This window comes from Mytilus edulis, chromosome 5, assembly GCF_963676685.1.
Source record: "Mytilus edulis chromosome 5, xbMytEdul2.2, whole genome shotgun sequence".
NCBI lineage: Eukaryota > Metazoa > Mollusca > Bivalvia > Mytilida > Mytilidae > Mytilus > Mytilus edulis.
In genome coordinates, this window is record NC_092348.1 from 52,702,072 (window position 1) to 52,717,526 (window position 15,455).

General features: G+C 33.3%; 1 protein-coding gene across 7 annotated transcripts in view; it reads right to left on the bottom strand.

Moving 5' to 3' along the window:
• The window catches only part of LOC139523920 (zinc finger homeobox protein 4-like), a 190,154-nt gene that overhangs the window by 3,695 nt on the left and 171,004 nt on the right, over positions 1–15,455 (bottom strand). For all 7 annotated transcript variants that reach the window (XM_071318317.1, XM_071318318.1, XM_071318319.1 and 4 more), the window contains 5 exons: positions 10,014–10,121; positions 7,986–8,360; positions 1,510–6,852; positions 986–1,063; positions 281–457 (listed from right to left, as the gene is read on the bottom strand). In XM_071318317.1, coding sequence (XP_071174418.1) covers positions 281–457; positions 986–1,063; positions 1,510–6,852; positions 7,986–8,360; positions 10,014–10,121 — 6,081 coding nt within the window. The remainder of the gene's footprint in view (positions 1–280; positions 458–985; positions 1,064–1,509; positions 6,853–7,985; positions 8,361–10,013; positions 10,122–15,455) is intronic.

The window sequence follows — 15,455 nt, forward strand, 5'->3', positions numbered from 1 at the left end:
AATTTTTATGTATTTTTTCGTCAAATAATCGATCACAGATATCATTTGTTTCAAAACGTTTAACAATATCCTGAAATTCATTATATGAAGTCACAAAGTATATCCGGTTTTAGATATTCTAAAAAATAACCGTGCAATATGCTTTTTGCTGTGCAATATGCATTTTGCTATCCGCCGTTTTCTCTCTACCTTCGAAAATATAGTTTAACATGTGACTATCCCTAAACGAATCAAATTTGTTAAAATATACGATTTGATAATATAAATAAATATAACTTACCAGGCATAAATCCTGGAGGCATGAAAGGCATGCCCATACCTGGCATGTATCCTGGAAATCCTGCGTACATATAAGGCAGCATTGCTGGATCAATGCCCGGGAAAAATCCTGAGAATGGTGATGACATCATGGCAGCCAGCTGAGTAGGATCCATGTTCATTAGGTCTTTGTTGGATCCTGAAAAATAGTTAAGACAATATTAGGGTTATTTTTTTTACAATAAATTCTGTTTACAGTTTTTATTTTATCGTCAGATAAGTGGGGAAATATTTTTTTAAATTTCAACCTTTTTTCTCAAAATGATGTGAAGTGTTACCTGTAAATAAGGTTTTATGTACCAATTAATAGATTAGATCTGTCAAATATTATAGCTACATTTTCAGTTTTGAGACATTTCAAAATACTGTTAATAGATAATTTAATTTAATAAAAAGATCCTTTAAATGTTTGAGTAAATGTTTTTCTCCTTTAATAAGCAAACTTTTTCTTCATAAATGTCTTAATCAATTGGTTTGAATATTTTTGCTTAATCTTTTTACTCTCATCATTTAACATATTTGTGGAAAATCCACATTTTACTTTTTGATATTAACATTAAGCATCTGATTTAAATAGAAAATTTCAAGCACTCATTATTGCAATGATGAAATTAAAATGTTAATTAGCAATTTAAGAAGACAAGGACCAATAAATAATTAAAGCTACCTTCAGATGACTTTTTGTCCCCACTATTATCTTTATCTTTCTTTAGAATGTCACTTGGATTAAACGATGAACCAAGACCTGAAACACAAACATACAATTACATACATTAATATCTATAAATACTTTATTTTTTACATGTCTTTTAATTTCTATATTGTACTAAATTCAATGATGTGTATCGGTACTTTAAGACAAAACATTCGGTCTAGTTAACTTTATAACTCTGTTGTTCACTATTTTCAAAAATCTAACTTCATATCTGTTCAGGAAATTAAGAGCTATCCATACAGAGTCATCATTGTTACTTAATTTGAATGTCATTTTTTGGTTGGTACTGTCTCACTGATGTACATCCCACACCTAATCTGTTTTTGAATGTCAATTTTTTGGTTGTTACTGTCTCACTAATGTACATCCCACACCTACTCTGTTTTTGTTAAAGAAAATACAATTTTCTAAAAAAAATTGTTTTTCTTGCTCATTCTATCACTTTTAAAATGTGTGATTAAAACTATGTCACATACCTGATAATCCAGCAAGTGGCATTCCCATTCCCATAGACTGTAGCTGTGCTAAGTGTGACTGTGATGACTGGTCCTCCCACTGCTTCCTATCTGTTTGCTTGTTCAGGGAACCAGTCAATCCTGCCATACCTTGACTGGAAAGGTGACTTTCTGCTTCGGACTGGGACTGGACATAGTTGCGAACATGTTCTATATGTTTCTTGGTGAAGATGTGATCTTGGATAGTGTACTTATGGGAATACTTAAAGTTACACAATTTACATTCCTCTGGAGGTTTGTGAAAGTCAAGGTCTGGATTTGTACCATATGTTTTGGACATTTGAAGTTTGGATTTCTTTTCCTTAGCTCTGGCATTCTGGAACCATACTTGTACCACTCGTTTCTGTAAACCAATGATCCTTCCCAACATTTCACATTCAGCCATGGTTGGAGTTTTGTAATCAACAAAGATGGTCTTCATAATTCTCACCTGAAGACTGGTCATCTGAGTTCGGTAACGTTTTGATGCTTGACTTGCAGAAAGGCTGCTACTGTGAGTGACTGATACTGGAGAGTTTGGACCACTTGTACTGATAGCATGCTGACTGTTGTTGTAGTAATCACTTTTATTCATGGACACATCAGATGCAGAATCATCAAAGTGTCTAGACATATTCATGTTGTCGCTGGAGTTCTCACTAATATCAGTCGATGGACCATCTGATATTTTCTCATTTTCTACTTTCACCTTCAAGGGTTTGCTCAGGTCTAAGGGAGCTTCATCATCATTACTACTAAGTGATGGCTTTGGCTTACTTTCATGAGTCTTAACTGGTGATGGTGATGACAATGGTACTATTTTTTCTTCTTCATTTGATTCAGGAGCAGATAACTCATTCATGTACTTCTTGAAGGAGTCAGCGTAAAATTTTGTCATTGACATCTGTAGGGGATCATTGGGTAAACCTGGCAAGGCTCCAGGAGATGGAAGTATTGGCAGGAATGACTGCATGCTTTGAGGTGAAATCATCTTGCTAAAGTCAGCAGACGTTGGTGTAGATGTAAACATTGTGGATGCTGCTGACAGACATTCAGATGGACTTTCCAGTGCAGCATCAGGAATATTGTCTATGTTAATATCTCCTTTAGCCATTTCTTCTGGATGTTTTGTTGCAAGATGAGATTCTAGTGCAGATTTAGCTCTAAACAATGCTCGGCAGAATGGGCAGCGTTTGTGTATCAGTTGCTGATGTGCTCGATATTGTCCTTTACGTTCTCTAGCTCTAGTATTCTGGAACCAAACTTGTACAACACGTTTCTTCAAGTTGACATCTCTTGAGATATTTTCCAACTGTTTACGACTTGGATTGCAGTCAAGTTGATATTTTTGATACAAATAATCTAGCTGCTCAGGCAAAATTGTTGTTCTCAGCCTTTTATCTCTTGGCTGATCATGATCATCATCATCTAAAAATACTTCATATTTTCTCTTTAATTTGTCTGATTCCATTTGTTGGGCAGCAGCCATGTTCTGCAGCACTCCAAAAGCACTATTTGTTGCTAGTCCCGAGAATGGGTTGCCACTCATATGGATGTTTTGGTGGTCACGCCAGGCTTCAAGCTTATCAAATGACTTGTTACATTTCTCACAGTTGAATTTAATTCCAGTTGACATATCTTGTTCACCTGATAGCTCATATGAGTTTAATGATCCATCCTCTGATAAGTTCAGTTCATCTTTTGACATGCTTGATAGAGAATCATTGCTATCATCATCTTCATTGTATGTGCTGACAGACATAGATTTGTCAGTATCTCCAGCATTACAGTGTTTCTTTTGATGTCGAATCAAGTCATAGTATCGTTGAAATACAGCTGTACACTTCTTACATTGGTAGTTGAGACCTGCAGTTCTGTTAAATGGTGAATTTGATGAAGTTTCCTTTGCAGCTACTTCTGGGTTAGGCTGATTTTCATAGATCTTTCTAGCTTTCTGTCTAGCGTTCTGAAACCATACCACAATAACCCTTGGACTAAGATTAAGAATTTTTGATAAATGATCTAGCTCATCATCTTTTGGGTAGGCATTCTGTTCAAAGTATTCTTGAAGAACTTTGATCTGGTAGTCAGTAAATCTGGTTCGATTGGCTCTCTTGTTGTAAGCTGAATGATGAGGAGAGAATTCAAATCTTGGTCGAATTTCTTCAGCATTTGAGCTAAAGCTGAGCGCAGTAGACATGTTGATGTTGACAAGAGGTGGTGGAGCTGAAAAGGATGAAGCTGCTAGTGGTCCAGATGAATTGGACATACTGTCGCTGTCATCCATCATTGTGTCTTGTGACTTAGGTGATTCTGTCTTGGGTGGAGGTTCTAGTTTCAAAGCAGAAATAGGTGCGGTCAACTGCAATGATACAATAGGAGATGGATTTGGTTTAGTTTGGGTTAGAGGAGGAAGCTCTTCCTTCTCACTTATTCTACCAATACTTGGTTCTTCCACGATATCCACCTCTTTTTTAATCACTATTTCATGAGGATCATCTGATGATGTGATCTTCCCAGTCTTTTCATATTCCTCCAAATCAAGTGTAGTCAGTGGAGGATTGTTAAAGTTGTATGGGGAGTCCTTATTCCTTTGTCTTTCTTTAAACAGTGTATTCCTGAACCAGTGTTTGATGACTTTGGTTGGAAGACCAGACTGTTCAGACATAGCATTGATTTGCTCCTCACTTGGTGAATTATTGATGTCAAAATATGCTCTCAGGACTTTCAACTGCTCATCATTGATACGTGTCCTGGCTCGCTTGTTTTGATTTTGCATGGCTGCTACAGCTGCAGCTTGTTGTCCAGATGGCATCTTTGACTGAGAACTCTGCAAACTCTGCAAACCTGCATCACCAACACCCATGGGTGAGGTCATACCATCAGGAGTACTAACTGGGAACATCATTGGCATTAGTTGTGGCTGCATATTCATCATGGCCATATTGAGTGGCATAGGAAGATGCATTCCATACATTGGCATCATTTGTGACATATCTACTTGTGGACTCATCAATGGAGGAGGAGGTGGAGGTGCTGGAGGTGGAGGCATATCTTTAACACTGCCTTCTTTGATTGCAGTATCATTGAGAGCACCTAACTGTAAACTGTCGCTTTCCTTTGCTTGTTTTATGTCCATATCATTTTTGAACTGTTCACCAAAATCTTCTACAAATATTGTTGGTACCACTTCTTTGTGAACTTCCTCCTGATGAGCTTTCAAAACCCAGACACTGGAAAACTCTTTATGACATGTGGGACATACTCCTTTGTTTAATTCAGGTAAATCCTCTTTCTTTTCAGATTCATCGTCTTTCTCCTCTTTAATCTCTTTTTTTATTTCAAATTCTGTCTCAGCTTTGTCTAGTGCTTCCTCCCTCATTGAAGCTGGCTGGTTGTTGAACTCATTGAACTGCATGACACATTCAAACCCAATATTCTCCAGTAAATTGCGATGAACTTGCGAACTGACACGTCCCATAAGACTTTTTGGTTTCATATGAGTAGTTGGAGTAGTCATACCAGCCTGGTACATGCACATTATCTGATGCTGTTGTAGTGAGTCCTGATTTGTGAATACAGCATTACATAACTGGCAGAGATAAGTAGGTCCTACAACACTTGGTGAGTCTTTCACAAGTTCGGCCAATTCTTTCTTTACAATATCATTGTTGGCAGCTGCTTGAGCTAACATATGAAGTCCATTCATTTCTTCTTGTTCACTGATTCCAAACTTCGAGTCGATTCTTTCTGACTTTATGACAGTTGAAGATTTGGTAGATGTACTTGAGGTTGTAACTGTCTCTGGAATTGACATCTTCGGTAGCAAAAGTGGTAATCCTGTTGTCATTGGAAACTGTCCAAAATCTCCAAAACCTGGCATGCCTGAGAACAACATTGATTGGTTAAAAGCTGACGATTGCTGAGCTATGATTTCTGACAACATCTTCTGTTGTTGGGACATCTGAGGATCACTTGGTTGTTCAATCAATGGCTGCATTATATCAACTTGTCCAGTTAGCACCAATTCTTGCAATTTTGAAGCCTTATTCTGATGGCTTACTGATCGTATATGAATGTCCAGAGTAGTTCCTTGAGAATATGACACTTTACATATATTACACTTGTATGGCTTGAGTTTGTCACTTTCACCATTCACTATGGGGGATGTAGTAGTTGTATTTATCAATTCTGAATCTGAACTTTCTGCTTGCTGAGTAGACATTGATGAAGGAGATCCTTGAGTAATCTGTTTCAGTTTATGTAAATGAGACACAGAGTTATAGTGAACAAGTAAAATGTTTTTCTGTGTGAAAGATTCCTTGCAGACATCACACTTAAAAGGACGATTTGGATCAAGATATTTCTCCATTGGATAGCTCATTTTGTCTCCTCTCCTGTGTAACAATGTCTTATTATGTGCTGTCAAATAATTCTGTTTTGTAAATGCTAGTCTGCAACGATGGCACTTAAATTTACGTGATGGATCTTCATAACTGTTCTCTGCAATAGCCTGACTATTAATATAGTCCTCCAGAAATTGCTGTTCTTTATAGGGCATATCTCCTGCATCTTCTCTCTCGTTTGTGTCCATGCTTTCATCTTCATCATCATTCTCAATAAGTGATGAATTGTCGGTATCCATACTTTCATCAACTTTACCAACAGTTTCATTTGAGTTCATATCTGTTTTAGCCAACAGTTTTTCGGCCTGTATTGCACTAGTAACAGGGGTTGTAACAGCATTAACAATTGTTGTAGATCCTTCAGAATTTGTGCTTATGATATCAGAAAGATTCTCCACTCCTGACTGTTTCAACACTGCTCCTAACGCCATTGATGCAACATTCATTGATGCATGATATTGCTCTTTCTCGATATCACTGATTTCTGAATGTCCAGTGTCAATGTGTTTACGCAATGCTGCAATGGATCGGAATGATCTTGAACAGAAACTGCATCTTGTGGCAGACTGAATCAGGTGAAAATGTGAATGAAGTTGAAGTTTGTCAGGTGATTTAAATGCTAGGCTGCACTGGTTACACTCATACTTGTATGCAGAATGATCAGTTATGTTTGGTTGTCGTTTTGCATGGATTTCTCTAAAGTGGACTTGAAGAGCTTGAGCAGTTTTGAAATACTGATTACATCCTTTCTTCCAACACAGATATCCTGGCCCCCGCGGGGTCTGTTTCAATTCTAAATGTCCAAGTTCATTCTGATGAGCATACAATCCATCAATGTTGATGAATGTTTTTGAGCATGTCTGACATCGGTACTGATCGTCAGCATCATTCTTATCTGGTACAGCTGCTGTGTCTATGGCTGTAAAGTTAAGAAGTTAAAATATCAAAAATATGTCATAACAAAATGAACAAGTTTTATTTGTAAAATAAATTTCTTTTTTGTTCATTGTCATCTGTTGTTTTTATGTATTCATGACTTAATGATTAATTGTTTTTCTTTGAAGTTGTCTACATGTATAATTTGTTTTGTCATTTGATTTTTTGTTTGGTTAATCAACAGATTCAAAGTGTTTATCACATTATTCTTATGTTTATCCTTTTTTGAAAAAAAAACCCCAAAAAACTAGAAATGTATAAAATTCTGAAAATTGTTCTGTTTCCTCTATTAATTATTTGTATGGTGTATGTTGTTTTCAGTCATTTGAATGTCTGGTTTTATCATGTATCTATTGGACAAAGTGTCAATTTATACAGTTGGACATTAAACTTTTATCACGATTTAATGTTATGTTGGTTTAACTAAGGTTTTCATATTGTTAAGGGAATCTTTCATAATTCACAAGAAAATAAGCTCATTCCTTGATTCCCACAGAAAAAGAGGCCAAACCCTGATATCCTGAAAAGGGTTGTTTCACTGCTCTCCTAAGAAATATATAATTTATTAAATAAAGTAATTGCAATGTTCTTTCTGTTTTTCAAGACTTATTTTAGATTATGATAGCAGCAAAAAGGACTGGATATTTTAGTAGCATGTTCTAATTTGATGATTAGTGGTTGATTTTACAATATACACATACTCATAGAGTATACTGATAGATAGAAAGAGGCTTTAATTTGCTACAATCCTGACCCCTTTTCCATTATATAACCTACTGAAAAAGGCTTATTACTGGGTTGAGAATATGAGCATCTTGATAGGCAACACATACTTACCCTTCCAGAGCACCTGAGATCACCTAAAGTTTTTGGTAGGGTTTGTGTTGCTTATTCTTTCGTTTTCTATTTTGCCTTCTATTGTTTGTTTATGTTTTCCTTTTTAACCATGGTGTTGTCAGTTTATTTTTGAATGTCCTTTTAGTATCTATTGCTTCCAATTTAAGTTTTAAAATAATAATCATTAAATTCCTTTTAACCATGATGACATCAAATTTATTAACAAAACCTTCAAATTTGAGCAAGAGATGTTATTCTAAATTATGATTTGATGTTTACCTTCTTCAGCAGCTAGACGAGCAGCTTCAGCTTCTAAAGCTTCAGTATTAATCTCCCCAGATTCATCAATGGGCATAAATGGAGTAACTGTTGGTATACTTGTGGGTGGCATCATCCAATCTCCTTGGTCAACCATTAACAAAAGACGTTGAAGACCCTCTGGTTTTACGCTATGTGTGTTCATCAAATGCTTCTCTAATCCACGTTTCTCTTTAAAGTCTTCTTGGCAAAGTGGGCAGAGAATCTTTGAGTCATTTTGAGAATGCTGAGATATAACATGGGCTTGTATCCTCATTTCATTAACACTGCTATAGTTACAGTAGGGACAAACATGTATTTGGTCCTCTTTCGATTCTGTAGGTGTTTTTGTTCGATCTGCAAAATATAAACAAGTCCAAATAAACTCATTTGAATTATAATCTGTTTGAAAACTTGTAGTCGATTTATTAAGTAAGTCTATCATTATAATTAACATCAATAAGGTAATATCTTAATATAACAAATGTGAATTTAAATTCCTCAATAAGTATTCCAATTTTAAGTACCGAACATGCAAGGGCTGTATAGTCAGTCAGGATTGTGAAAAACTTCCATCTTCGTCCAATTTCATAAATATAAAACTAATCAACAATTTATTAACACATTTTTCTAAATCCTCATTCGATAGTAGCTGAATACATAATCATTCCATAACAGCTATGTGAATACATCATTAAAGAACAAAATACTAAACATATACAAATTAGTAAAATTGTTTAATTTACTTAAAAAGTTCATAAATAAATGTGTAAATTTCCTCTCCAATGCATATTTACAACTGATCAAAATAACACCCATATCTACATGTTCACTAGAATTTTCATACAGAAGGAAATTAACACAATATATATTTATATATATCATAAATATGTCTATCGTTTGTATCAACTTAGTGAAAATTAAATGAAATGAACCAACTTTAGCCCACACACTAACAGCTAATTAATGAATTCCACACATGATGCAACGTGTTCATTTCAATGATTATACATAATGATTTTCATTTCCCCCTCACTGCTACTTATTTTCCAATAATAACTTACACTTTGTTTCAAATGAAATATTCAATTATTTATAGCAAAAATCAATTAAGATATGAAGCTAACAAAACAAAATGTCTTACAGTTAAAAATAAAGTTTCAATCCTGTGGTTCATTGATAATATTACATAAAATGACAAATATTTCCTACCTGGTTAAGTTTTATCTTTGAAATATTAAGCCTACAGGTGTTACAATTACTTTGTCCATTTAGTCATTATCTATTGTTTGTTTCACCCATTAGAAACCAGTCCATTTTGTTGACACAAAAATTTAATTTCTATGCTCATGGCAATTAATGTGTTGAGCTATTTAATTAACAAAAGCCATACAATCTTATTCAATACAATGCCTTATCAGCTTGAACAGAAATTAACAGTATTATTTCTGGCCAGTAATTATTAATTGATTTTTCATTAATTAAGGACAGATCAGGGTTATTGATTTAAGTTAAGACAAGAGTTAGTAATTAAAGTGTCAGCTATAAATAATGTAATTATTGATGACTTCTCCTAAAGTCCCTCAGCAAAAATATATACATGATGATATAAAAATGCTCATGTCATATTGTTTCAGACAATCCATTAGATAAATGTAGAAATTTATACATTTTTCTTGTTATCTTTTAAGGATGTAACCCTTTTCTGCATGTCTTGTTTTAGTATGACAGAGACTATTTCAATTGTCTTAATGGTAACATGAAATCAATTAATTAACACATTAATCTTTTATTTAAATGCACATTTCTCACCCTTGAGATTTTCTCAGTTAACAACATATATAAAAAAAATAAATAAATGCAAATGCAGAAAAAATGTATGAATTTTTCAACATCTCATTGTAAAACACATCTCTTTAACTCTCCCTCTCAAAAAAGTTGACTTATCTGAATGCTGGAAGTAAAAGAAAACAACTACAAGTTGCTTCCCTTTGTCCACATTATGCTTACCTAAGCTTTCTGGTGTGTTCTCTTTACTGGTCGTTGGATGATCAAACTTGTCCTGAATGTCGTTTTCGTAAGAAGATGTCACAGTATCTTCATCATCTAATTCTCCATCTACAAAATTAATCAATTAATTAATTAAATTGTCTCTATCTAAGAAATCGATTCGGGGAAAATAGCACACAGTACAGATGCAATTAAGACAGTTGATTGTGGATTTAGAAAGTTATTGTTGAATGTTTCCATTGATTTCATTATAGCTGAATTATCTTTTGTGATAATTAGAAATCAGATATTGAAAAATATCCCAGATTAACTAGTTTTCACCTTGACAACATCACCTGTGTACCTTAATTACCAACAAGTGCTATGTATGTCCTGTCACAAATTTTGATTAATCATGTCTTTTTCTGATTAATTGACTATTTCTATCACTCTGCTTTTTCTTATGAGCATATTTCTATTCAAATTCACATAAACAAAGCTTTTATATATTTTTATAAAGAGTACAAAATACAACACTTTATCAAAACTTAATAGAATTTTTTTAAATCCTCAAAAGATAACCTTGAAACTGTAAACATTTTCAATAGTCTAGCAAAACTATGTCTCCATGAGTATCATGTAATTATAATTAGCACTGATCGGTAGCAATACAGTCATCAAATACAAAACATACACACATTTCAGGCCATTCAATTTTATTCAATTCATTAGAAGATACTGAGACTCTTGTTAAATTTGAGGAGGATATCAAAACATGTTGAGAGCCCATGATACAGTTTTAGACTTTCAAACAAAACTAAAGAAAGTATTCAATAGTAGAAGTCTTGCAAGATTAAGAATTTTCATGACCTTTCAAATCTTAATCGGTTCAAGAGTCAAGAAGAGGAAAATGTACATGAATGAAAAATTTATAATGCCTGGCCTAATGAACAGCTTTCTACCTGTTATTCAGGTAAGATTCCAGTGTCATATCTAATTTTTCATTTCACACAACAAACGGGTGTCAACCTATAAAGTGTAATTACTAAATAAAGAAAATGTCCAACTGAGTATTATCTTCTATTCCATTTAATCTCGAGATAAAATTAGGAAACTTTAATAGGGTTTGAGAACAATTATATTCAGGTATTCCAAAAATCTTTATTGTGATCAAAAAGACATGTAAAAAGGTAATTTAATTTGGTGAAATCAACATGATGAAGCCAATAGTCACATTTTTTTACCTGTATAATACTGGTTACTGTAAACAAGTATTGCTTCATTTAATCAGACAAAAACAATCTGCTTTGTGGAGGACAAAAATCTATGTTATTTGAGTATTTAATTTTTTTCGCTGTGACAGGATGTCTTAAATTAACAGATCTGGGTCTAAACACTTAAAAGTATTTCCTTTGAGAACAATTAGTGTAATTATGGTCTTTATCCTGATTTAAATTGATTAAGTATTTAAATTTTACTTATACAATTAAAGGAAGTCCTTACAAACTTATTCTAAATAGCAAATCTACACTGACCTAAATTTAATATAAATTGACTATTGTTTTCACCACATACTTTTAAATCCCCTTTTATTTTCACACATTCTTTACACCCTTTGCAGTACCCCATTGATAACCTTATTTATTCAACTTGTAATTAAATTCCCTTAAATTACCTCCATAAACTTCATCAGTATGACCCTTAGGAGAAACTTGTATCTTTTGTTATATACATTAATTTTCAAGTCTACTAATCAAGCGCTACAATTATTTATAAGTAGAAGTAAAATGAACAATCATCTTCTAAAGTTTAATATAAAACTTATTTATCATTTATTCTTTGCGTCTAACAAATGACTTTTCTAATTACATCTATCTTAACAATCAAGACATGTAGAAAATAAACCACTTTGTAAGTAGAAGTCATTCAGTAGAAAACTGGAAGATCTGTATCTTCTTTAAACATAAAATAAAAACACAATAAGTTTAATAAATGTGCAAATTTAAAAGAAGTAGTACATTACTGCAAAGGAAGGCAGTATGCACAGTTTGGAAATGGCAATTTATGGTATGCTATGGGGATACCTATGATAGGTGGGTAACATGCATTAGTATATACGAATCACAAACAAAGGTCCCCAAGAAACCACAAAAAACATCTGAAATTACAATAAATCAGGAAAAAATACCTGTTTATTGTGGAAAGTACAATCTCAGCATCTTTTGGGCATTATGGGATAGGGGAGAGACACAGACTTATCTGTTACTTTCTATATAAAATATATTTACAAATTTATACTTTTGGTTCCAATTGAATCTAGCGAAACCTATCAGTAACCATATAAGATTAAATTATTTAAAAACAAACAATGGCGAATTACTTTTAGGGAAAGATTTACAATTACAACAAGATTTTTATGTGCAGAGTAACTGAAAAACTAAAAAAATCAACAACACAGGTGTTTATTATAAAGAGCATGACAGGTTTCAATAATTACAAGAATCAAGTAGCTCCTATTAAAATGTGAGGAAATGATTTATGTGTTGTTATCTACCATGATAATCTGTCTGACCTAAGATAACTTTGCCTGACATAGACCACATCAAACAATAATTCCTGTGGTGTACTAGATACTTGTTATTGTAAAGATTATCATCAATATTTTTTTCTCCAGTCATCAAAAATACGGCATACTGTAAAACATGGTATGGTACGGTGGTATGGTATGTGTTATGGTATGATGGTATGGTACGAATGCCATCATACCATGGTATGCATGAATGGTACCATGGTATGGTATGATGGTATGGTACAAATTTATATACCATGGTACAAATTTTTATACCATGGTATAACTTGATGGTATGAAGCATGGTATGGTTTTTTGAAGTAGGAAATCCTAAAAAAATAATTTAGGTAATATGATGATATGAATCTTTTTTAATTTGTTTTTTTTTTAATTATGAAAATAATATTTTACAAAATAGATATAGACAAACCAGATACTTACATGTATAAAGCTATGAGCAGAAAACAAGCAAAATTCAATTTAAACTTCTCAGATAACTATTTAGTTAAGATAAAATAGATAATATGTCCTGTTCTGACACTTTGCAAATGGCTGTCAATTATTCTTTGAAATTTTGGGATATATCTTTTGATTATAATCTATAGCTAGTTATGTAGTTAAAGTTTTATTGCATAAACTTCTGTCAATGTTCAACCTTTATATTGTTTTGAAATATGACACTTTAAACAGTTGCATATTCTGTCTACATCTATGACCAAGAAATTCCACTAAAAATGTGAATAAAAGAATTAGAAAACACCATACAATCAATTTAAACTGTCACTCATATGGAACTTTGTTAGTTGATAGATACCACATGTTAAAAGTAGATTGTTTGTTAGTTTCTGCAGTTATATATGTAAAAACAATGTGCATTATGGAAGTTAATACACAATATCAACCAAGGAATCAGCCTTTTTTTATAATGTGAGATTTTGTTATACAACTTTATTTCTTTTCTTTTTTAATAAATGCTGAGAGTGACAGCTATTTCTGTGCAGATTGAGATAAGAATATGTTTCTTTAAAATGCATTTCAAGGTCAATTATAATTGCCATGTGTTGTAAATATTTGACCTTTATATTTAAGAATGACATTTTTTCCTTTGAGGTTTAAATAAGGGTTAAGTAATAATTTGATAGACAGAAAAAATCTATTATTTCATCTGATGTTCCATCGAATATTATTAATACATATTGTCCCTATATATATATCTGCCATGATAAAATATAAAGTAATGCAGAAAGTATTTGATTCATTATTTCAAATATTATAACATGATAAAGTATATAACAGATTTCCCGTGAAGGGAATGCACCAATTACCGCAACTATTATTTGTTTATAAATTTTTCCATCTACTCAACAAATGTATTAATACATTGACGGCGGAGCTTGATTTGTCAAAACTGTCATGGGCGTGTTTAACAGGACGTTTGAAGATTAGTAAACATCTGTGTTATATTATACGAAACCAAAAGGCTGTTTGCCCAGGAGCGGATTCAGCAATTTAAAAAAAAGGGGGGGGGGTCTTAACCTAGGACAAAGGGGGGAGTTTCCAATTACATGTCCCCATTCAAATGCATTGATTGTCCCAAAAAAAGGGGTGTTCCAACCCCTTGACCCCCCTCCCTCCTTCTGGATTCTCGCCTGATGCCATAGGTTCTTATTTCTCAATCATGTTAATGAATGATGTAGTCTTTATATATGTAGACTGATTTTGAACTATAAGTATAAGAAAATGATTAACAAAATTACCTATAAGAGGGGCAATACCTTTTTGTGATAACCTGTTTTTTTGCCTTTGTGTTTTTTACTGTAATTTGTTAACTGTTTTCAACCAATCTGTTCTGTTAAAATAATTAATTAGCAATGTTTTTTTTCTGTTTTTATAACAATGGGATTTCTGTAATCTGGTACTAGACACTTAAAGTGTTTTTGGACATAATTTGTCTATGAGAACTGATCTTACATGTATCTGTTGTTATTAAACAAGAATTTTAAGATTCACACTAAACGTTAAATTAATTTGCTGTCCATTTGTTTCTTTACGGTGCTTCCTCAAAGGAGTAACAGCATATATGCAACTTTCTTTAAGTATAGTTAATCCTTCATAAAATTTAGAATGGAAATGGGATACTGGAAACAACAACCCGATCAAAGAATATAAAACAGCGAAAGGCAAAAAAAAGGTCTTTTACACAGCGAAAAAATCTTGCATCTGGAGGCAGGCATAAGCTGGATCCTAAGGGAGCAATAATTTAACTTCAAAAGAGGGTTGGGTTAGAAGTTACTTGGCCGTTTTTTAAACAAAAATATGTACTAGTAGTTCATGTAAAGTAAACGTCACATTAAACTCTGAAACATAGAAATGAAACAAAATTATAAAAACAAAAACAAGACTAGAGCAGAGGTTCTGGATTTGGTACAGGAGCAAAAAATGTGGCAGTGTTAAGCATTGGCGGATGAGGGGGTCCGGGGGTTAGAACCCCCCTTTTTTGAACGATGAATGCATTTGAATTGGAGCATACAGTTGGAACCCCCTCTTTTCGCTGGATTGGGAACCCCCTTTTTTAAAATGGCTGGATCCGCCCCTGGTGTTAAGCATTTTTTTTTAGATCTCAACCCTCGCCCTATACCTATAATTGACGTAGTTCATTTATGTCCCTTATTTATAGTTTATCCCAAAGTTAACAGGAGTGGCCACTCTTCAACCAGCTAAATCCCTGGTCAGTCCTAACTTAAAAACAATAAACTGATAATATAGAAAGTTTGATAAGTTACATTTATCAAGATCACCTGCATGGAGTTGTGAGAAATAAAGTACCGTTTCAATTTGAAATTCGAAAAATAATTGAACAGTGTGGCCTGGTAGAAGAGGCCAAACAATGAGGA